General features: G+C 28.7%; 6 protein-coding genes across 6 annotated transcripts; 2 read left to right on the forward strand and 4 right to left on the reverse strand.

Annotated features, from left to right (window-relative positions):
- Positions 1–21: 21 nt before the first annotated feature.
- On the forward strand, positions 22–1,833 carry PGO_142420 (cation diffusion facilitator transporter domain containing protein; the record flags this gene model as incomplete). Its single annotated transcript, XM_028690233.1, has 1 exon — positions 22–1,833. The coding sequence occupies one exon, from the start codon at positions 22–24 to the stop codon at positions 1,831–1,833; it is 1,812 nt and encodes a 603-aa protein (XP_028546034.1).
- Positions 1,834–3,578: 1,745 nt separating this feature from the next.
- Positions 3,579–6,626, reverse strand: PGO_142430 (FAD-dependent monooxygenase; the record flags this gene model as incomplete). The annotated part of the gene is made up of 1 exon (XM_028690234.1): positions 3,579–6,626. The coding sequence occupies one exon, from the start codon at positions 6,624–6,626 to the stop codon at positions 3,579–3,581; it is 3,048 nt and encodes a 1,015-aa protein (XP_028546035.1).
- A 3,384-nt stretch (positions 6,627–10,010) lies between these two features.
- PGO_142440 (importin-beta 2) lies at positions 10,011–12,647 on the reverse strand (the record flags this gene model as incomplete). Its single annotated transcript, XM_028690235.1, has 1 exon — positions 10,011–12,647. One exon carries the CDS (start codon positions 12,645–12,647, stop codon positions 10,011–10,013), a length of 2,637 nt encoding a protein of 878 aa, XP_028546036.1.
- Positions 12,648–16,713: 4,066 nt separating this feature from the next.
- Positions 16,714–19,608, reverse strand: PGO_142450 (hypothetical protein, conserved; the record flags this gene model as incomplete). Its single annotated transcript, XM_028690236.1, has 1 exon — positions 16,714–19,608. The coding sequence occupies one exon, from the start codon at positions 19,606–19,608 to the stop codon at positions 16,714–16,716; it is 2,895 nt and encodes a 964-aa protein (XP_028546037.1).
- Positions 19,609–21,208: 1,600 nt separating this feature from the next.
- PGO_142460 (selenoprotein) lies at positions 21,209–22,240 on the forward strand (the record flags this gene model as incomplete). Its single annotated transcript, XM_028690237.1, has 1 exon — positions 21,209–22,240. One exon carries the CDS (start codon positions 21,209–21,211, stop codon positions 22,238–22,240), a length of 1,032 nt encoding a protein of 343 aa, XP_028546038.1.
- An 856-nt stretch (positions 22,241–23,096) lies between these two features.
- Positions 23,097–23,693, reverse strand: PGO_142470 (superoxide dismutase [Fe]; the record flags this gene model as incomplete). Its single annotated transcript, XM_028690238.1, has 1 exon — positions 23,097–23,693. The coding sequence occupies one exon, from the start codon at positions 23,691–23,693 to the stop codon at positions 23,097–23,099; it is 597 nt and encodes a 198-aa protein (XP_028546039.1).
- Between the last annotated feature and the right edge of the window lie 2,184 nt (positions 23,694–25,877).

The raw sequence follows: 25,877 nt of genomic DNA on the forward strand, positions 1-25,877 counted from the left end.
ATATGAAATTATAAAATAAAAATGGATGCTTCTTTATTAGAAAATGGAATAAATATGAACTTCATTGATAGAATGTCTCATTTGTATGATAGATCTCAAAAGAAGGCAACAAAGAAATTAATTATTGCAAGTATTATATGTATAATATTTATGATAATCGAAATAATAGCTGCTATAATATCCAATTCGTTATCATTAATGACTGATGCATCTCATCTATTTTGCGATTTATTATCATTTGCCTTAAATTTATTTTCCATTTATGTTTCCACTTTTGAGGGAAATGTGGATATGTCTTTTGGATATCACAGGGCTGAAATAATAGGAGCATTATTTTCTATCTTTTTTATTTGGGCCTTATCTGCCTATATTTTGTATAGTGCTGTGTTCAGATTATTTGAAGTCCAAACTGTTGATGGATATATTATGTTTGTTACTGCTTTTGTAAGCACATTAGCAAATATATTCATTGCATTCGTACTTAAAGTTCATTCACATGGGTTTGAATTTATTGGACAACGAAAATGTAGCCACAGTGATGGTTCCAGTGAACATACTAATCATTTGGGAATATGGGGAAATGATACTAACAACGTTTCAAAAAATGGAAAATACAAAAACATAAATAGTGACATTGTTTTAGTAGATGATGATCAGGATGGTGCTTCAGCGCATGCAGTGGCATATAATAATAACAATATTTCTATTGGAAAAATCAATACAAGTTCGTGTAGCTATGTTGCTTTTGATTATTATGAAAATGTTAATAAAATTAATAAATATAATCATCATCAAGGGGATTCAAGGGCTGCAGGAGGAACTGGTGATGAAGGGGGAGGTGGAGGATCAACACCCAACATGACGGGAACAATGACAGGAGGAAAATACACACAAAACGTGCACCAAACAATATTGAACTCATCAACAAGCCATTTTCAACCGAATAATGAAGAAGATGTTGATAATGATGATGATAATTTTAAAGTAGGAATTAATGATTATGTACATAAAAGCAATGGAACAAATGATATGAGTAAAAAAAAAAAAAAAAAAAAAAATTCGCATAGCAGCTTGCACGAGGATCGAAACACAGACTGTAATAATTCATGTACGCTATCAAATCAGGAAAGAGAAGAAAATGCCATGTACGATTCGAATGGTAATCAATCCCTAGAAGGTACTTCCCTTGAAGTAGGGGATCATCTCACAGATGAACATAGAACTTGCGTGAAGCATGATCACTCCCACAGACACTCACACGATCACTCACACGGCCACTCACACAACCATAGGCGAAAGCATAGTAGAGACAACGGTTCCGATGTATTAAACAGCATCAGCTTAAAAACGGCGTACCTTCATGCCATTAGTGACCTATTGCAAAATATAGGAGTAATGATTGCATCTCTTATTATCTGGTATAACCCCAAGTACTCAATTACTGATCCCATTTGTTCAATTATTTTTTGCTTCATTGTTTTTTCCACGACCATATCTGTAATTAAAGAAATTTTAAACGTATTAATGGAAGGAACACCTGTGAGCATTAATTTAATCGATATAAAAAACGATCTGTTGAAAATACCTGGTGTTATAGATGTTCATGATTTACATGTTTGGTCCTTGTCAATTGGAAAACCGGCCCTAGCCTGTCATATAGTTGCACACAAAAATTTCTCTCACACAGTTTTAAACAACGCTACTTTGCTTTGTCAAAATAAATATAAAATTTTGCATACAACGGTCCAGACCGATTATCCATCGAATATATCAAACTGCGAAACATATGCTCATCTTAAGTGCTCAAATTTGAAAACAGAGACTCAGAAGTAGTGCAATTTGCCCCGCTACAATTTTATATGCTTAATAGGTATATAGGACCATGTACAAATGCATCTCTACGTGTTGTACTTTAAAAAAAAAAAAAAAAAATTCATAAGATATCCAGTTTTAGAAGGCCCATACATTAATTGCAACTTTCATGGGCATATATACTAGCTTTCATTAACAAAATATAAGACATCTCATATCAGCTGAATATACTCAAGTATATCTATGCACACTGAAAAAATAACCTTGTGAAATTGCTCTTTAAAAATTTTCAGTTTTTACATACTTCTACAAAAGGGACAAACTTGTATATATATGTACATATATACATTTATCTTTTTAATTTTTGTCTAATGCGTAAACAGCTGATGAATTTACAAAAAAAAAAAAAAAAAAAAAAAAATCATAATAAATGTTCACTATATCAGTTTATTTTGCACATATTCAAGTTTGTATATATCTATTTATATGTATAAAAAAAAAAAAAAAAAAGAACTGCTGTTATCCACACCTTGCACATTTCTGGGCATATTAAAAAATTAATCCCGCTTATGTATATATAAAATCTTCCACCTCATACTTTTTATAGTTTAGGACATTTTTTTTTTTCATTTCATTTTACACCATTTTAAATCTAATGTATGTATTTTTGTCTGCACATTTCTGCGCTTTTCAGTTTTAACACATTAACTAAATTTTACGTCATACTTTTCTCCCCTTATTTACATAAATCCATTGTTTTAACAAAAAAAAAAAAAAAAAAATTATGTATAGGCGTACTTCTTTAGTTTGTTTTATCCAAGGAATAAAGAAAAATGGAAACAAAACAAATCATTAATATAGCACAACAGTTTAGAGAATATTCTCCGTCTGTTTTCTTCTGTCGTGTGACAAAATTTTAACCGCATAAACAACATGATTCATTCAGAATAAGTGTGTACATATGTGCATATAAATTTAGTGCTTCCAAAAATTAAATATTATATGTACACATTTAGAAGGATGGAAATGATATATGTGGATTTTTAAAATTAAGTAGTGTTTATTTTATTATTATTATTATTATTTTTTTTTTTTCTATATGAGATTAAAGTTGAATGATTCGTTGATACTTTAGAATAAATCTACATGCTCCTACTGAACATGACCACGGGAATTAATTGATCAGGTTCAAAATGATTAACACCATGTGGTGTGAAATGGCATAGTGTGTAGTGGACTAGATGGATGTTAAATAAAAGCAATGCTTACAAGCTTGCATACAGGAATGTATAAATAAACGTTGTGCTCTTCCACTAATGAGTAAAATAAAAATGCATATTCATTGAACTACGGACGCAGTATTTGATTAAATGTGCACATATATTTGCAAATGCATGTAAATGTATATTCGTACATATATAATGCCAAATGAACGCGTGGAAATGGATGAAATAAAAACCCGCCAATTCTTTAATGGCCAATCATTTCAAATAACTCCAAATTGCCATGTGGAAGCGCAGAAGAAGAAAAAAAAAAAAAAAATAAAACAAATGAAAGAGATAAATGAAACAAGCAAATGAAACAAGCAAATGAAACAAGCAAATGAAACAAACAAATAAAACAAACAAATGAAAAAAACTAAACAAATATGGAGTTAAAAAAAAATAATCACGTGAACACATAAACAAAGAGGGCGCAGTACAGTGGGCATCTTCTGGAAAATAGGACATGTACGCTGCATGGCATCGAACTGGATCATCACAAAATTAAATGTACACTTTATTTATATCCCTTATATTGTCCTTCCAGTTGTTTTGTCCATGCGCTATAATATGCCTATCGGGTCTTAAAATTACAAATGATTTATCTGATTTTAGTGAAAGAATATCTAAAAACATATCCTGTATTATTTTTGAAGTAAATACATAAGTAATGTTATAATTTTTTACATCCATATGTATACGTTTTATATTTGCAGCATTTCCTATAAAATAATGTTTGCTCTTTTTAAACAGGACATAATCATTTATACGTATACTATTATCAATGTTGTTAGATTGATGTATTAGTGTAGCATCACTTTGATTTAAAATATCAATGGATTGATTTTCCTTATTTTTGTATATTATAACATCTGTGTCCCATATACAGAAGGAAAATTTATCCCTTGGAATATTTTGTTCAATCATAAAAGCGACAATATCATTTAGGATTGTATTATTAAATAGAATAATTAAAATTGATAGAGATGGGTTATTAAGTATAGGTAAATCAATAGTTGATATTTTATAAATATCTTTTTCATCAAATGTATAAAGATTAAAATGTGGAATTTTTGCTCCATTTATGTTACTCATTTGGTATTCATATATATTTTTACAAATTTTTAATCTAGCAATTTTTTCATTCTGTTTTTCAAAAATGTTGTACTTTGGATGCATGTAATACTTTTCATTTATGTGGTCTACATTATTGTTTCCTTCATAATTACCATTCTTATTTTCGATCTTTTCTTCATTTTGTCTATTTTCACTCCAGTAATTCAATAAATCCACTCCTTCTCTGCTACTTTTATGATGCTTATCTAGCTTGTAATTATACGTTTCCCTCTTTTTCGTTTCTCTCATGATATTCTGAATATCTTCGACTTTTGTTTTTTCTCCTTCTACATGAATATTATCTTCTTCTTCTTCCTTTTTAATATTTGCAAGGTGTGGGATTTCATTTTTCCCACCATAATCAGATTGGTGCTTATGCTTTTGATTGGCCAAAATATGGGATTGTTGATTTTCCTCCATCCCAATATGACACATGGTATTTATATATGAATAGCAAAAATCCACACCTGGGTATAACAAAGATAGAATATTTTCCCGATTATTTTGAATAAATTTTTGTGCTCTCTTTTGATTGCATTCAAAAATATAAGGAAGGTTATTAAAAAATTTTAAAATATATTTAACATTTGCTGATAAATAATAAAACAGAAGAGAATTCTGAACACAACTGAGATTAAATAGAGTAATAAATTTTACAAAAAAATTGTAATTATATCCTATAAGACATGGTATGTTATTTCCTTTTTCATAATTTTGGACTGCATGATATATGGTGAAATTAGCTACCAATTTTCTCTCAATGTTATAAGATTCAATGTAATTCTCTATTTTTTTTTTTTCAGAAATGCTCAACATGTTGTAAAAATAATTTAATTTTTTTATTTCAATTATGAGGGAAGATTTATAATCAGATGTGTTATAAGCACTATTGCTCATTTTTTTCAATTCTTGCATATTTTCAAGAAATTTTTTTTTCTTTAAATTATAAATTCGGATAGTTTTCCACATTATATTTATGGCATCACCAACCCCTAGATTTAAGCCAAAGCCTCCAGAAGGAGGTAATTTATGTGCTGAATCTCCCAATAAAACAATTCTTTTTGTCTTCTTGTCGATAAATGTAGAGGCAATAGAACTATGCATAGTCCACTTATAAACATTATGTATAGACATATCCGGCAATGGGAAATCAATCAACTTGTTTATAATTTCTACGCATTTACATTTGTCACTGTATATTTCAACTTCCTTATTTGTAATGTAAGGAATGTGTAAAACGAAATCTCCATATTTGTAACTATGACACACTAATACTCCAAGATATTCATTAAATATGAAGTATAGCATGGATGGGTTGTACCTTATTAAATTGCTTAATCGTGTAGATTGAAAATGGATATTTATAAATTTCATGTAATCTTTCTTGTTTTCGTCATTTATCTGTAAGTTCTTTTTTATGCAACTTTTTCCCCCTTCACAAACAAAGACGTAATTGCTAAGAATTATTTCTTCTTCCTTACTGTGCACGTTTCTAATCTGAGTTATCACAGCATTGATGGGGTCATCTCTGTACCTCTCTCCCATTGCACTTCTTGCATAGTCTGTGAATTCATCTCCCACAGCATTCGTCATATTAGTGATATTTTCCTGGCCACAATAATCTACGCTATCATAACTGATTCCCCCATAAGTACTTTTTTCTTGTGGGGAATATTTTTCCCCTTCAGATTTCCATATATCCATCTTCCCATTCTCATCCTTGAAAAAGCAGGAATTTGTCAGCTCCCTGCTGTTCCAGAAATCTACAAATTCGTAACCTATTAGGAATTCAGATTGATCATATGCAAAATATTTTTTAAAAAGCTCTTCTCCATCTGCTTCTCCATCTGCTTCTGCACCTGCTTCTCTGTCTACTTCTATTTCTGCTACTTGATCTATGCCTTCTGCCCCATTTTGCACTTGGTGCAATTCGCTGTTTCTGTGAATATATTTCAAAATTCGATGGGTTGAGAGCTTTAGCCTTATGTTTTTTAAAAATTCCCGCTTTTTAATATGATCATGTTTTATTTTATTCAAGTAATAGGAATATAGAATACCTAAAACTTTATACTGAGATAAGTGGATAACTTTGGATGGACTTATGTCCTCATAATATGTATTTTTATACATGTACTTGTTCATAAAATTGTCATACTTACATATTGTTTTATCCTTCATGATACTTAAACAATATTGAAAGGATTTCCATAAATTTACATCTTCTGTTTCGTTAAGAAAACATTTATCTAAATGAAAAATACTCCTCCATGCTTCCATAGTTTGATTATTATAATAATGAGCCCTGGGCACCTTTTCGATGTGTTTATCTTTCTCAATTAGTATGTGTGGTATTTTATGCTTCTGAAAATATATCCCTGTTGTGATACCCGTAGGACCGCCTCCAATGATTAGTACAAACGTTTTCCTAACTTTCATTTGCTTCGTCATCTGGTGATCTAATTTGTTTGCTATTTGGTTACTTACATGTAGATATACATCTATATATATATATATATATACACATATATGTAGATTTTATTTTGCTTAATTTCCTTCCCACCCCCCTTATTACATGTTTAAGAATAACTTATGACAAAGGTGATGGGTGTGGGGAAGAAGTTATTTTCTCGATTGTGATATAATTATTTTACTTATGCCTCTGTCGCATAGTTTTTTCTGATTTTTCTACTTCTCCCTCTGAGGTGATTACACCTGCGCTCCGTTTTGTTCTGGCCCTTATTTTATTTATTTCGAAATAGATGACCCAAAAATATTATCTACATAAACCACTTTTCAGTAAACACGACTTTCCACAATTGTTGTTTTTTAAAAAAAAAAAAAAAAAAAAAAAAAAAAATTTTACTAAAATATATTTTCCTACAAAACTTTGTGTTATTATCCTTTTTATTTCTCGAATTACAATTTAATAAAATGATGAGAAAAAAGGCACAATTATTTGCATAATTACAATGGCGTTGCCCGTTGCAACTTCATCAAGTGCCATACATATTATGTGTATATATATAATACATGTGTATATATGCGTATGTGTGTGTTTTTTTTTTTTTTTTTTTTTTTTTTTTTTTCTTCTTCTTCTTCATTGCTTTTAGTACAACTAGAATGAATTAGCTCCTTAAATAATGGCACAGAACAAAAATTTATCTTTTTTGCAAAAAAAAAAAAAAAATATAAAATAAAAAGCATTAATATATTAGTTTTACACCTGTATGTTTTATAGTCAGTGAACAGTGATTTCATTTCTCATCGCATGACAACTCGTTTGTATTTTTTTTTTATTAGTCCCATTATCAGACGTAGTTAATAAAAAGCAAGTACAATTAAAATGAATTCAACGATATCTATATTTCTATAACTCTCATTATATACATTCAAATATATTCATGTATATTATAATAAGCACGTGTTGCAAGAGATTCCTTTTTTTTTTTGGTTCGTGTATTGTGTGTATAAATTAGGGCAGAAAGAAGGGTCTCACATATCCCTCACTTTATAAATGCAAGTCTATAATTTTAATAGTTATGTAAATATAGAAAAAAAAAAAAAAAAAAAAAAAAAAAAGCAAAAGGGTAGAAGTTAAAAGTGGAAATTAGAAGCGAGAAGCTACGCGTGATACGGACTTATTATATGGTGACAATGTTCACACAATTTTAGAGAATAAGGTTCACTTTTCCTGAGAGAACATAATTTGGGCTTGTTCAACAAGTCACTCTTAATATCTAGAGAGAAATAAATTGAAGTATATCCTTATACTCACATTAGAAAAAACACACTACCAAGTGGTAATTGAAAATAGGAAAGAAATTATAAATAAAAGGAACACCTTCAATGAGCTGATAAAGAAAAAAAATACATATATATATATATATATGTCAATATTTACGATAGCAGAAATGTGTAAAAACACAGTTACCTTTCAAAAAGTCTGTGATAAAAAAGAAATAAAAAGTTTCTCAATATATACACAACATATATATCTATCTATATATTTATATGTACGTACATATTTATATAATTTTAAATTGTAAGAAAACTGTAAAATAAAAAGTTTAATTATGTTAAAATGGGGTAGCATGTGTATATATATATATATATACATACATGCATGTGTGCGAAAACATAAACTGCTGTTATGAGAATTCTTCGCTTTGGGCGCGGGAAAGAGTGAATATGAAAAGTTGCAATGCATTAAGAGCCATGAAAGGAAATGCAAGTAGTGCATAAAATTGGGAGTGCTGAGAGAAATAAAATTGATACATTAATTATGCAGATAAAGCCAAAATGTGTGCTGACACTTTTTATTTCATATGAAACACTTTACACATTAATAGAATTAATGAGAAGAACACATCGTCGGAAGAGAAAAGAGAGAGAACAATATTATTAGTTCTGGTGGGGGATAGAATACACAAGATATTTGTAAAAAAAAATTAGGATAATTAATCATATACTGAAAGTAAGAACAATGCACACAGGGCAAAGGGAAGGGAGAAATTTCGGGAAGCTGGGATGATTAAGATGAGTTGAAATGGCGAGATAGGTTTAAATGGCGAGATAGGTTGAAATGGCGAGATAGGTTGAAATGGCGAGATAGGTTGAAATGGCGAGATAGGTTGAAATGGCGAGATAGGTTGAAATGGCGAGATAGGTTGAAATGGCGAGATAGGTTGAAATGGCGAGATAGGTTGAAATGGCGAGATAGGTTGAAATGACAAGATAAGTCGAAATGGTAAGATAGGTTGACATTATGAGTTTGTTGAACAGACGAATAGATTGAAATATGTAAATGTTTGTGCTTTCAGAAGCTTGAAATACGGAAAAGTTAGAGTGCTGTGAAAAATTATGGAAAAAGAAAAGGCGGAAGTTCAGAAGTTAAGCAGTTATAAAATTAGAGGTTATAATATTAAGAAGTTAAAAAAATGGAGGAAAATGATACAAGAAGGGCATCAGGCGGACGGGAGAAAAGTGAGGGTTTTGAGATATGGGAGGGGGGTGAGGAGGAGAAATGAAAAAAAAAAAAAAAAAAAAAAAAAAAAAAAAAAAAAAACTCCGTGGTGTTAAATGAAAAGAACATGAACAGTCACGCAGTTGCGGAGTTACGAAGTTGTGCAGCTACGCGCTCGAGTAGAAGAAAATTATAGAAGAAGGTTAAAAAAAAAAAAAAAAAAAAAAAAAAAAAAAAAAAAAGAAGACACTCCGTGGTGTTAAATGATAAGAACATGAACAGTCACGCAGTTGCGTAGTTACGAAGTTGTGCAGCTACGCGCTCGAGTAGAAGCAAATTATAGAATAAGGTTTAAATAAAAAAAAAAAAAAAAAAAAAAAGCTGGGAAAAAAAAGAAGTTGAGAAAATGGGGAGAGAAAGTGCGTGCGCGAAGATTAGACGAAGATGTGAAACAAATATAGGCATATATATAAAAAATTTGGAAAACATATGGTGAGGAGGGTTAAATAAATTTCAAGATACAATGTCGTACATGTAGATATCTTGATTTAGAATGACATAATATATATGTGGATATCTTTGTTTATGAATAGACTTCAATTTGATTGAATTCTCCTTGGATTTTATTTCTTACTTGATTGAGATTGAAATATTATATGCCTGCCAAGAATAGATGTAAGTGTGGTGATGTATACACATATGACACACACTTGTATTGCATATGGTATGAACACATCTTGATTGACACTTAAATCCGTTAGAGATTAGAATAAACAGAACAGACCACATAAAAATATATACATATATATATATATACCCATCATATATTTGCAGAGCTGGGTGGAAGGGGAAGGGTCTCACTTCTGACTCAGCCTTGCATTGCATATTCTCTTGAGCCACTTAATTTTCAAAACGCAGGATTCACATTTCTCATCTCCTTGACTTGATAAAATATCTATTTTTCCATAAACTGATATAATTAAATCAGTTAATTTTGAATTTTCAATTAATTCATAACCATAAGCATGAACTAAATCTCCCAACAAGGATACAGCATTTTGAAAATTTTGAGCATTAAAATGATTAATTTCTTTTATTAAAATTATTTCAATGAGGTCTAGTATATTTGGTATATAAACTTTTAATTTGACAATTTCGTTTCCATCAATTAATGCATAAATAATATTACTATATGTTAATAATATAGCATCTCTTAATTCAAAAACATAATTAACCCAATCATCACTTTCTGGTGGTCCTGAACTGATAGTAATTTTCGATGTTTCTGCTAAAATATTAGCGAAAAAATTTAAATATCTTGAAAAACTTCTATTTAATGCTGTAGCTATGTCACCTAACACTGTTAGGATACTAATTTTTATCGAATCGTGTACTCCAAAGGTTTTTAGCGCATCCCATAAACATTCTAATATTAATTCCATTTCTTTTTCAAATTCAAATGTCCACGGGATACATATATCTGATATCATTTCTATACATATTTTACAAGTAGATGTTTCTGACACATTTCTTAATCCTTTAAATATAACATTTAGAAAAGTTTTTAAATGTTCCCTGAAATCTTCTCCCATTACATTTATTATTGCACTACATGCTAGTAGAGCATCTTCACATATATCTGTTCTGATTTCAAATAATCTAAATATGCTTAAATAAATTGGTTTCAAAAAGGGTTTACATTGATTTCCTAGTCTATTAATAATAAATTGCATAGTGCCACAATAATAACCTTGCAAAGACTTAACTTCTTCTGTTAGTGGGTTGAGATAAGTGTTGGTTAACAAATACATCATGTGTGATAATAATTCTATCATATATTTAAGACAGTTATCTGATACGTTGTCTATAACTACATTAAGTGCATTAAAAGCAGCTTCTCTTAAATTTCTTGTGTCTGCATCTTCTCTAGAAGTAACATCTATTAATTTTTTACATAATACACAAAAAGAATCATCTAATTCAGTTGTGCAAGTATTTGTTATTTTGTTATATGAACTTCTTTTATTAGCAGCCAATTGATTGAATACCCAACAAACATTCGCTGCTACTCTTGGGTAATCATTTAGTCTTTCTAACAATATTCCATACAATGAATTGCTATCATTGTAATTCCCTAGCACATTGTAAATTATTTCGGAATGATATGTTGTTATCTTTCCTATTGTCCATGCTGCAGTATCACGTACTGAAACAGATGGATCTCTCAAAACTTCAGAAAGTTGACCTACAGATTCTTCTACTAACGGTTTTAATTTTTCCGTATCGGGTCCTTCCATAATAGATCCATATGCTAATACAGCTGCATCTCTCCTTCGCCAATCTTCATGAATAAAATTTTCTTCTACAAATGATATAACTGGTTCTACTATATCATTTTTCAATAATTGTGCACTTAGGGCTAAAAATGTTGCTGATGCCATAGATAAAGTCCAGGCATCAATATCAATATCTTCACTTTCTTGTGTTATCATAGCATTAAATATTTTTGGCAAAAGAAAAACCATTGCCTGTTTAACTATATTATGATTTTTTTTCCCTTCTTGTAATTCATATTGATCTATAAAAGTTTCTTCTTCACATACAGTGTTCCAAAATTCAATTGCACTGATAGCTATTCTTTCGTTATCCGATTCAATAGCTACCCATGTTAATGGACCTATTGCATACATATATGCATCTAAATAGGAATAAAAATAACTAACAATATTAATTAAACATTCATATGCTGCTATTTGTACTGTAGATCTTTCACTATCTTTACACCCATCAATAACAGTTTTCATGATTATATCTCTTTCTACTTGTGTTTTAAAATTCTGATCAATAAATGACATTAAATTGTATAATACTTTCATGCTAGCGCAATGTATTGATTCTTCTTCCCCCGGTTCACATAAAGAATTTATAATTGCTGTTAATATTAAATCTAAATCTGGTTGTGTAAATACATATTTTGTTTTGCTATCATTGCAAATATCAGCAATGTCTTCTGTTAAATATGCTAAACATACGGTGGATGACTTTTTCGTATATGCATTTTTTTCAATGATATTATTTACTAATTTGTGTAATAATTCAGATGATTTATTATGTGATAATTCAATCTTTGCTATTAAGGAAATAATTTGACAAGCTGTCCCTATGACTACTTTTTCCCCTTGTTGACTTAATAAATGTAATAAAGAATTTTTTAATTCATTTTTTATTTCTTCTGGAAAATTAATCCAAGTTCTTGCTTTTTCTTCATTTTCATAATTATCCTTGGAAGCAAAAGCATTCTTAATTAGCAACCCAGCAATTTGTCTCAGGTAAGGATCATTTTGACTTTTACAAAATTCATTAGATAATTGATTTATATATTGGACAAAGTTGGTTTCTTTTGCCTGCTTCAACTTAGTTTCTGCTTCTGATCGAATATTTATATTTGGATCTACTGTTGCATACAAAACTTGAGCTATATTAGTTCCTTCCATTTTTTTGCATATAAATTTTATCTAATTGTTATAGGATACAATTTATAAAACAAAAAAAAGGACGGTCTGGTGCCACAGTCGCGAAAAAAGCCTCATGCATGAATATTTAAACGATAAATAAAAATGTAATTTATGAACCACAACGCAGCACACTCCACAAGAATTATGTCGTATTTTTTAATAATGAAAAAAATGGAATTATTTCAAATAAACCATAAGCAAGCATTAGGGATACACACACATAAATATACATATATATATATATATATATATATGCAATTTCCCCTGTTCGTGTAACTGTATGTACCTTGTGCAATTGGGGAAGGATGCATACGTATATAGGATTGTATATACGTGTGCATAGGTATCTACTACCTTTGTATCCTATGTGACTGTTCGCATAAGGTGTATTTTTAGGCTCATGTTTCCTTGTAGATATTATCATACACCTGAGCATAAGCCTATATATTAGTTCACTTGGGTTTCCCTTAATACAAAGCGGACGGTAATGAAATAGATATTCTTTGTGGATTGAAATTTTCTTGTATATACATACATGCATATAGCGTTTAATACATGGATACATGCATAAAACGCTTAACACATGGATACAAATATGACACGTTTCTTGTGTTTTCTCCCGGTTTCATTCCAAATTTCGAATTAGCTTTTATTTTATTTTATTTTTTTTTTTTTTTTGGTACTTTCTAAACTATCCTTTCTCAATCATGTTTTTATTCACATTCTTACTCTTCTACTAATTCACATGCTTGTTCTTACTGCTTTTTTTTTTTTTTTTTTTTTTTTTTTCCTTTTTTTTTTTTTTTTTTTTTTTTTTTTTTTTTTTTTTTTTTTTTTTTTTTTTTTTTTTTTTTTTTTTTTTTTTTTTTTTTTTTTTTTTTTTTTTTCTTTTTTCTCTTTTTTTTCTTCATTTATTTTTAATGTAACCCATGTTTAATTTAAAATGAGAAATAATGTTCACATCCAAGGAGCACGTACGAATAGGCGTGCGTAAAATCATGGATGAACAGAGGTATAATAAATTCTTTCGTTCACCCATACATACATGCAAGTATGATAGCTGATATGCACGGAGAATGGCTATGCATGTATGCATATATATACATGCATATATGTACATATGTACATATATACATACATACAAACATACAAACATACAAACATACAAACATACATACAATGTAGTAATGTATAAAAGTGAAGCCGAATAATACATGTGTTAATGGTCGTGCATGAATTTTTATTTTGTTATTAACTAAATTGAGTTTTTAAAGGCTCCACATAAATGAAAAAAAAAAAAAAAAAAAAAAAAACATAAATGTTGTATATGTAAATATGCATATGTATAAGTGTTTACTTATATATGCAGAAATATATCACCATTTTAAATATTATTTACATAAATACATTAATTTTCGTGCAATTAAATTTTTGTAAAAATTGTACATGCTTTCTTGCATGTATGAAATGAAGTGTATATAATATTCGCTCGTTAGAGTGTGAAAATGTAGTATGTAAAATCCCCTATCATGTAATGTAAAACTCATCATATATATATACATTACATATGTATTGTATATATATGTGTATATAATCCGGCTTGTCAAATGAGATTGGTGAATCCTTATTTTAATACGGATATGTGATGTACAAGTAAAATGTGTTAATCTATGGTGAGTATTTAAAACATGTATGTACCTACCATATGGATAATATATGTATAATATATATATGTGCATAACATATGTAACATATATATGCTCGTATGCTTATTTATCTTTTTTTATACATTTAGCACTATATTTATGTATATATAATAACAGAAGTTTTTTTTTTTTTTTTTTTTTTTTTCTTTTTGTACTTTCCTAAATCTTTTTTTCTTTATTCTTCCAGTCCTTTCTCATGTATCATTTTCCTCCAAAGGTCTTAGTTTTTTATAAATAAATAACGTGGGAATCAACACATCGTTCGGATACATATGAATGTATATGGCTTAAAAACTCCTATGCACCTTTTATGATTTTTTTTTTTTTTTTTAAATATCTTAGATCCTTAGGGAAAAAAAAAAAAAAAAAAAAAAAAAAAGTTTTATTGGCAGCATATACAATAATGTAGTAATATATATATAAGGTATATATGTAATACTGGAAACTGAAGGAAATGAAAACATGGGGAACATGAGTAAAAATAAATTAAAAAAAAGGAGATTATGTATATTCTTCTTTTCAAATCGACAAAATGCTTTTAAGCTCGGAGTTTATGTGAATACATAAATGTACATTATGTATGTATGCATGCATGTATGAGTATATTTACATACCCTATTTATGCATTATATATTACCTATGCATTTAAAAGTACATCTTTTTAGCAACTCTTTTGAATGATCACACGCGAACAATTTTCAATCCCATGAGGGGAAAACAAAAAAGGAAGCGCTATAAACAAGCGAAAATAAAGAATATACAACATTTAATGGATACAAAAATACATATAATAGTGTATTGAATGAATTCTTATATATCCACGAAATTATGTGAATGGAACATAGGTTTTTGTTTTTTTATTTTTTGATTTTAAATTATGTGACAGGAACATGAGCCTATTCCATGAAATATACATGTATTCGTCTATTCACTCTTTACAAGGAATCTGAATATATATAAGAATGCTTGTAGGTATATAAAACACACGAATGTGCACGCTTATTTTTTGTTTTCCTTACCAACAACATCTTTAGAGCTAAATAAATTCAATGTAAGAAAAAAAAAAAAAAAGTCCCATAGAATTACAGAACATTTGTGAAATATTCATAAAGAAAACATTTATGCACAATTTTACTTGCTACAGAGAATTTTTTGCTTTTTCCACATTATAATGTGTACCATAAATAATTTCATTAACGCACTTATAATGCTGCAATATAGTGTACCTATTTTACATGTCCGTTAAGTTCACATAAAAAAATACACACGTAGCGGCATATGCATACATACGCATGCGCAGACAAGTATATACACAAGGAAAGGCAAATATAAAAAGATATATTAAAAATCCCTGTGATTATTTAACGATTACGTTTAGGAAAACAAACTAAAAGGATTAAATAATTGCAAAGAGAAAAGTAGTCTTTGTTACATGGTATAGATATTTTATATGTAGAATATATAACCCCTATATGGTTAGAATTCCCCTTTTGTTTTACTATCGTTTTTTTTTATTTTTTTTTTTTTTTTTTTTTTTTTTTTTCACCCTCCTGATCTACATAACCTGTAATACAACATGATAGAACACTTAAAAGAGTCACTGAAAGAAAAAAATTTCTTTTAGTAAAAAAGTAAAATATATACATATATATATGGTCGTTTGTTTTGAGAAGATATGCCAATGTATATAAATTATACAAATTAATTTTATATATTTAATTTGAACCTAAATATGGATAATACGTTTTTACGGGAAAAAAAAAAAAAAAAAAATGTAGAGGGGGGGGAGGGAGAGGGGACATATATAGGGGCTGTAATATTCTGAATGAGATGCAGGCTACATTTTTTCAAGCATCCTTCTGAACGCATAAATTTGCCATATTTAGTATTTCTCCATAAACATAAATTAGTGGAACAAATAAAAATTTACATCAAGATTAAAATTAACCGAAAAATATGCTTAATAAGAATAAGTGAGGAGGGGTTTTTTACATCCAGGAGAATTATGATAACGTGTAACCACAAAAATTAGACAAATAAAAATATGCCTATTTGTTTAAAACTGTACCTTACACATGTGTTTACATATATCAAAACATTTCTAATAGATGCACAAGTGCACGTAATGCTGTAACAAAATTTTGGTACAAAAACTGAAATGTTGAACACTGCACAAAAGTTTTTGCAAAATGCGTGTGCATATTCAACTCCAACGATTTAATATAAGACAAGTTGGAGCTAGATTGAATCTGGTACTTGCGGATCTACATACACACATGAGGGGTGTGTATGCAAATTTTCACATGCATAGTAAATAACTTATAACGTTAGCTACTCTTTCATGCTTTCTCAGCCTTCAGGAATTCCTTTATATCCGCTATATCGTCGTAGCTGTTGTCTCGAATTTCTTTATTTCGATCATCCCCACTAATTCCTTTTTTTATAAAATCAGCAATTTCATCTTCATCATCTTCGTCATAGTCAGCAGCTTCATCCGAAATGTTATTTGAGTGATTTAGGGGATTTTTGCATTGTTCTATGTAATTATCAAGGAACTTATCAAATTGGGAAAATTTTACTTCCTCAATTGTTTCTTCGCCTTTGTTTTGATCACGTTGTGCACTTCCATCGAACCCTCCTTTTTGTGAATCCTCTTCCTCCATTGATGGTGAAATATTCTGAGTTTCCATTTTATCTAATTTATGTGTATCTCTAAATTTTTTTTTCGAATTTACGAACAAATAGTTGGCTGCATTTCTGCCAAAAGAATACAGAAAATGAATCTTTTCTTCGTAATCATTTAGCTTGTTCCATTCATGATATGTTAAGGGAATAACTTTATAATTTTTTTTTTCAAGAATTGTTCTTTTCAAATCAGCAATGGACGTACTTACCAGAGAGTTTACATAATAGCTATATGGCCCTAAACACATAATAATAACATTTGAGTTTGGGAGCATTATATCAGCACATATATGGTTAATATAAACATTCTTCAAATGACTTACATTTATTCTTGCTAGAATTCTTGATAACTCATTAATCCATCGTGCACCGTATTTATTAATTTTTTTTTTTTTAATTTCATAGGTATCAATATGATAATAAAAATCTTTTATTTCTTTGGGGAAATTTTTAAATGTTTGTGGAAAGATATATTGTATATACTCACTAACATATTTCAATTTTTCCACTTTGTGATTTCCCAAATGGTCCTTATGAGGTATTATCAAATAAGTAAGTTTCAATATCATTTGTTCTGTGCAGCTAATTAGACACGTGCATGAAAATAGTAGCAATACTAAGGACTGCAAATCGAAGTGTTCATTTTTTTTATTCTCTCTTAACGATGAATCTGTAAGATTATTATTGTTTTTACTAACATAACAGGTATCATCATTTATTGCCTCGGTTGAATGTTCCTCCATTTGCATTTCTACCCCTTCGTGTGAATTACACATATTTGTTATTTCGTCCAAAGTTAGCTTGTCCTCATCGTGTAAATATTCATCAAGGGAAGTTTTCTTGTAAAAATTTCCATTTTCATCCATTTCTGAGTTATAACTTTTAATATCTTCTTGCTGAGTTAATACACTATTCTTTTTTTTAGTTTCACCAATTTGGCTATCACATATATTGGGATTACTATTTTGTGATGTAATTTTGTTTAACTTCCCAATAAGTAATTGATTATCTAAATATTTATGAACAAACTGATACATGAAATTATAAAATTTTGGATGAGAAAATTTTAGCTTGGCAAATGAATGAATAACAAGAGCTAAATTATTTGGACTAAAATGTTTTGCAATTTTTTTTGTTGATTTGCATAAAGATAATAATATGTTACCTTCTCTAATATCTAATCTTGCAAATGCTGATATGATAAGACATAAGTGTAAAGAATGCGAAAAATAGTAATTATTCTGCAATTTTAATATACATTTTTTCCAAAATGTTTTGTGATATATATAAAAAAAAGCCAATGAATTAGCAACTAATGCTATATCTTGAGATGTCCATTTAGAAACATGTAAACAGAACTGATTTGTTAATAATTCCATAGTATCATATTTTTTTATTTCTAACTTTTTAAAACTATTTAGTAATAATGCTAAAGCACAACAGCTAAGCTCATTTATTTTTTTTAACACAAGAGAACATAATAAATTTATTAATCTATTATCTCTGTATCCAATTTTGCTAAAACACCAAAATAGAATTACTATATCGCTTGCGTCTAGATACACTGATATGATAAATGTGTTCTGAACATATTTTTTCCACAAATTTTCATCTCTGACGTGATTTATGGATGCTTTATAAATCTTTTTAATAATTTTGTATTTATTTTCATACATCACAGAAGATGTTTGTAAGTTATGTGAGTCTTCTATTTCACTTTCCTTCGATGTTGCTTGCATTTTGTTGGAATCATTTCCGTTGTTATATTTCTTTCCCAGATCATCAAAAAATTCTATAGATTTCATTTCGGATATTTTATAATTATTTTCAAATCCATCCCTTCGCACATATATATGATACTTTTTATTTATGTAACTATTTGTAATGGAAAAATTGTTCAAATGAATTTTTTTTTTTTGTGGCACATTTTTCTTCTTAACAATATTGCTTATAATACTGTCTTTAAAGTTTTCATAGTTTACACTACTTCTACACTCATTTAAGTTCATTTCGGTTTTATTTCCCTTGGTACAATATGTTTTCTTTTCCTGAAATGCCTTATCTGTTTCATTATCTTTAAATTTGTTTTTTTTCAATCTAAGTTGTTTAAAAAGTGCATTATTCTTATGATGTCTCTTCACGAATGTGTTGTTGCAATTATTAGAAGATTCTGTTAAGGAGGTCTTTTCTAGTTTCTTCCATTTTGAATAACGCCCTAAAATTTCCTTCGAATCGAGTGTTGAATTTGAAGCAATATTAATAGCATCATTTGAGGTCTGTTTTTCTTTTTTCTTACCATTTTGGATAAAAAAATTTTCGTGTTCAATTTTCTTCTTATTCCACTTCTTCGGTTGAGGAGTTTTTAGATTATCCAAATGTAACAATTCTAAAAATTTTATTTGGTTACTCCTAATTATTTCCAATTCTTTTTCTAATTCTTCCTTCTTTCCACTTCTTATCTTTTTGAAATTTATTTGCTCTTTAAATTTACCAGTCCTTATGTATTTAACTCCATATGTAAATAATTCGCTTCTCTGAAAACGATTCATTTTCGTGACCATTGTGTAGTTGTTAAATGTATGATACACGTGTTCCAGTGTGTCGATAAATACATTAACACACACACACAAATACAAATACAAATACTATATTTTCATCTTTTTATTCAAAGTTTCATCATGTTTTTTTCTTAGTTAAAATTTAGTCAAATTACCTTCTTCCATTTCCTTTCCCTTGTTGCATATAAAAATTTAAACCTCTCTTTTTGTTCAGTTACAGGAAGACCAGAGGACCAGAACTTAATTTTCACATACATAAATATATTTTTGCCTTACCCCCTTAAAAATTTTCAACAAAAAAAAAAAAAATAAATAAAATATAAAATAAAAATTCACAAACAGGAAAGTCTAAAGGAATAAGAAGCATGAGTATCATAAACAGAGCTATGCTAATTCAGATAATATACAATTAGAGCCATATGCATCTAATCCTTTTTCATAAATTCCACATGTTTATATCATAGTCTAAATTAAAAATGCATATAATAAAATGTGGGAAATGGTGGATAAGATCAAAATGGGAATGCACTTTAACTTGAAAAAATTAAAAGGAATATACCATAGAAGCGCGTTCAGTACCATTTCTTAAAATGTTATTACAGAAAGAAGGGGAATATATATATATATATATATGTATATACAAATAAAATATGTGCAACATGTATACATGCGCATTTACACACACAATAGTGTTGCGCCCTGTAAGCTAGTGTAACACTGGTCGTGTCAAAAATCTTACAACATTCTCATTGATTGTATATAATGCTTTCGAAAAAAAAAAAAAAAAAGAACAGAAGAGAAGAGAAAAAAAAAAAGGAACTATGTACCACATATCCATATATCACGGATATTACATCCTTATTTATAAGCCACGCATGGAAGAATCATTAACCCAAATGCTCGTAAGAAAAACCAAGCGAGAAATGAATAAATTTGTAAAACAACACAACACAGCGTCGTTTTCATACATTGCCCAAGTTGAGAAAAAAAAAAAAAAAATGAAAAAATTAGGCACCGAAATGGAGGAAAAAAAAAAAAAAATAAGATGAATAGTCATAATATAAATAATTTTAAACAACTTTTCCAACTTTGTATGAACAACATAAAGATTTTCAAAAATGAAGTGGAGGAAATGATTTAACTTGCTAAGTAGTCTTACATATATTAGGGATATATATTTTTTTTTCTTTCGAATCTACAAAATTTCCCACCCGATTTTGTTATTATAGTGATACATTTTTACATGTACACGTACAAACATATATATATGCATACCCCTACATATGCATATCATATAGACGAAAGGAAACAGGGACAGTAAAAAGGAGTTGCTAGAGGACGAAGGCTCATATTTTTTTTTTTTTATTTTTTGTGGCTACACACAACACCTACACATATTCTTTACCTGCGTATATGGCGCGTCAGGAGCGGGAGGGCAAAAAATAAAATGATTTGGAAATATTGAATGATTTGGAAATATTGAATGATTTGGAAATATTGAATGATTTGGAAATACTCAATAATTTGGAAGTACTCAATAATTTGGAAATACTCAATAATTTGGAAGTATAGAATGATTTTGAAATATAAAATGACTTTGAAAAGGGCTTATATTTTAATTGTTTGCATGCTGTTTTACTTTTCCTTCCTATGTGTTGAAGCAGGATGATCCAAAAAGTTGCATATAAAACTACCTAATGAAGATGATGATTACTTGGGGAAATTAATTAAAATCTCGAAGGACATATGGGGATATACACTAAATAATAAATTGAAGATTACGAAAATTTTAACTACATCACTACTTTCAGCGTACTCATTTAATTGTCTATACCATTCGGGTCTTACCTTTCAGAAGAATCCACATTATTCATTTTTTGTTCCATCAAACAGTTATGTAAAGAATTGCATTATTAAAAAGATAAAGAAAAATTATAAATTTAAAAAGTATCTATTTCAAGAAGATAAAATATTTGAACACACTTTTGACACCACTTCTGAGAACACCAAAATGGTAGTAACTTCTGTTGTAAATAATTTAATAAATTTTTTAAATTTCATACCTACTAGAATAAGAAAAACATTTATATATGAATTTTCGAAGCACAAAGAGTTTAAAAATGTGGAAATTTTGTTTAATTACATCAAACTAGTAAAACATGAAGAACAAATTTTAATATTCCATGGAAAATTGAAAAAACACTACTGGATACATTTGCCTTTAAAATATCATATACAAAAATCGAAGGATGGTTCTATCCACACATTAATATTTGTTCCATTGTACAAATATTATTCTAATTATATTATAGAAATGAAATTAATAAAAGAGAATAATAACATAAAATTTGTCACCACTATTAAGTCTACAGGAGAAAAGGATGAAAAAAAAAAAAATACCTTTTACTTAAATGTTATCAATAATATTGCCATGTATTTATCATATGATGTTTTTAAAGGAATAAATAATAACATCCATGTAATGTATAGAAGAAATACAAAATGTGATAAAATGAGCTTTTTAAGATCGAATGATATTTTGAAAAGGAAAAAAAATGAAAATTTGAAATACATTGCCCCTCCCATTTTTATCCCACAGAATTTTAAAATAAAACGGAGGTAATTCGTATGTCCTCAAAACGTTATTTCAGTCTCATGTGTACTTGTTGGAAAAAAAGAAAAAAAATATTAGAGTGAAAATAAAAATATATAAATAAATAGATTAATAAGTAATAATAATGTTCCATGAAGGGGTCTTTTTTTCTTTTTTTTTGCAAATGTGGATATAACATAACACATAGTCGAACGCTTGGTTAGAAGACACTTTTCCTTTCCGTGTACTAGCTATATTTTTACTGAAAAAAGGAAATATACATATTGACACGAAAAAGTGAGTAACAGAAGCAGAAGCAGAAGTAGTACTAGTAGAAGTAGCAGTAGTAGTACAAGTAGGATGGCACATTTTCGCATCCTATTTATCAGTAGCTTTAAATGTGCACCCGGATTTAGAACACAAAATAATTCCCCAATAATACCATCATCTTCATTATTGCTTCAGCACTGTGGACGAATGAAGAACTATTCTAAAATCCTGAATAGAGGAAGGAATAGATCTGACATATCCACAAACGTATATAAATAAATTTACAACTGACTTTTTTTTTTTTTCTTTTTCCCCCATGCTTGAGGCGATTTGTGACATATTGTAATGTTCCTTTTTTTCACGTCCTTGGAAGGACATGCATTTATTAACCTTTTTTAAAGCACGTTAAAATTTGTTTTCAAAATCGTTCCTTTAATGTGAAAAGATTTATTAGTAAAAGTTACTTGATAAAAATGAAAAAAAAAAAAAAAAAATAATACATGGTAAGAAAAAAATAATATACACAAAAAAGCTAAATATACAAAACTGAACATAGTAATATTTACAGTAATAATATGTCTCTAAAAACTTTTATTTTTCCTTTTATAGGTAAAAATCATTTTTGTAATGCTTTCTTTAAATTTTCATTTGCAAAATTCCAATTCACCAAATTCCACCATGCCTTAACATATGATGCTCTATCATTACGATAATCAATATAATATGCATGTTCCCATATGTCACATGTCAATATAGGAATACCTGTTTTATCCTTTATAGGGTTACCTGCATCATGTGTTTGTAATATAACTAATTTGTTGTTATTATTTAAAGCTAACCAACCCCAACCTGAACCAAAATGACCACATAAAACATTTGAAAATTGATTTTTGAAATCGTTAAATGATCCAAAATCTTCAATTATTTTTTCCTTAATTTCTCCATGAGGTTCCCCTCCACAATTAGGTCCCATGGAGTCCCAATAAAAACTGTGATTCCATATTTGAGCAGCATTGTTAAAAATTGCCCCTGATGATTCCTTTACAATTTCTATTAACGATTTCGTGCCATAAGGTGTGTCTTTAATTAAGCCATTTAATTTATTTACATATCCTGCATGGTGCTTATTATAATGAAAATTTAGTGTTTCTTCACTTATGTGTGGTGACAATGCATTAAGTGCATATTTTAATTTTGGTAGGATAATTGCCATTGTGCTTTGGATATCTTGGTTTTTTTTTTTTTTTTTTTCCCTTCGTATATCTCTTTTTTGTTCTTTTATTCCTCTTATTTATTCGACTACAAGTGTGCAATAAAAATGCCACGTTTGGGGCGTTTAATGTGTGTACAATACAAGCATGTGTTGAGGTGTAACCATGTGCTTTATATGTAATTATGTACATACGTAATTATATATATATGTATATATCTATTTATGTATAAATGTATTTATGTGTATATGTATTTATGCATAAATGTATGTATATTTACATATTTACATTTATGTTCATATATATATAGGCATATTTGCATATTTGCATTTTTATGATGAGGACTTACCTTTCGATGTACGCAGATTTATTAACTCAAAAACTGCGACTTAAAATGTTCGACAATTAAATAACCAGGAATACGTATGGCATGGGGAATTTTAAAAATGAAAACCAATTGTGTCAATTTTATTTTAAATTAGTGAGAGAAAAGAAAAAAAAACCAAACCGAAAAAATTAAATATAAAGTAGTAGTTAACGTTAAGCTTGAAACTGTGATTAAAGTTTTCGAGGTAAAGTGGTAATTAAATTTAGCGTTCAAAAGTGTAAAATTAAAAGAACTCAAGTTGCTAAATTTTTATTTCTCTTTTATTTTGCAGTTGAAATTTATTGGATCAAATGCAATCAAAAGTTTCACGAATTTTTGAGGCTCATATGTATCCACAAAAGGGTGAAAAATTTGGGGCAGAAATTTGTTTTGAAAGGAAATTTTTAATTTTATACATTTATATATACAATAGATTAGCATGTCGAAGTGCCCATGCACACATGAGCGGATGCGAATGTATATATATGCATATATATATGTACATATGTATATGCACGCATATATTCATACATGTGTATATGTGGTATACCCAAGATATTTTTTTGTTATCATCATAGGCTTGAATAACACGTACCCGCGGTATGAATTTCTCCTAAGCTTGTGTTACAAGAAAAAATTCTTCACATAATAAACCACATGCACCCTAAAAGCTGCACGACTGTTTTTGTTTTTGTTTTTTTTTAACAAAATGGAACATGCATAAAGGGCATAATTCACAAAATGAAATGATTTCTTACACAACTGTGTTATTTTTGGTTTTCATAAAGTTCCTCCAATATGCGAATTAATGATATATGCTTTTTTTTTTAATTTTTTTATTCAATTTTTTTCTTTTTTATTATGAGCTGAATGTGAAGATATTTAAATGAATGATTTGTATAATTTATTTTTTTTAAAAATGCAACACATTTTGCTAGCTTAAAATTAAATCATTAAGGCATTATTTTTAAATAATTTGTTGCTGGTTCATTTTACGATGGGAAAATATATTTAAAAAAAAATAAAATGAGCAAAAAAGTTAAAATAATAATGATAGTAATTTAGTACTTACACAATTCCAGGTAGAACATGTATATATGTTCCATTAGGGCAAAAAAAAAAAAAAAAAATTGAATATTAACCTTAACAACATAAAATAAATAAAAAATAAACATGCGGTATCTGTTATATTCCTGCACGCGCACTACATGCATGGTGTGTCTTTAAATTAAGAGCTGCACAAATGTGAACACCTACACATATATGTATCCAAATATATTCATTTATGCATAAATAGACAGTCATAACTAAAGAGTAAAGAAAATATATCCTATTTGATTTGTAGAATAACATAGAAAAACTTTAAAAACCATAAATTATTCAAATTAAAAGAATATTTTTATAATGTATACTGGATGAACAGAAAAGCAGAAAATGTTTTAAACCGTTAAGCTGGTCGCATAAGGAAAATAATACCCCCCCCCATTTATGGAGCGTTATATACATATATGCATGGGCACTTACATGTGTGTACTATATGTGTATACACTTGTAAGGCTGATCTCCCTTTGCTTGAAAATAATTTCTTCATGCTTGTAAAATGTAAGCAAATTGTTTAAAGTATATATTGAAGAAAGTTGTTATATTGAGAGGGGGAAAAAAAAAAAAAAAATAAATAAATAAAAACGAAAAAAGGAAAGAAACGGAAAGGAACTAGGCTAAACGAAAGGAAACGAAAAATAAGGCGATGCTTAAATTCAATTCTCTTAACATTATTTTAGCGTTTTAACATTGAGGCTCTGATTCATTGCAACATGTA

The sequence above is a fragment of the Plasmodium gonderi genome (genome assembly GCF_002157705.1).
Source record: "Plasmodium gonderi DNA, contig: Chr14, whole genome shotgun sequence".
Taxonomy (NCBI): domain Eukaryota; phylum Apicomplexa; class Aconoidasida; order Haemosporida; family Plasmodiidae; genus Plasmodium; species Plasmodium gonderi.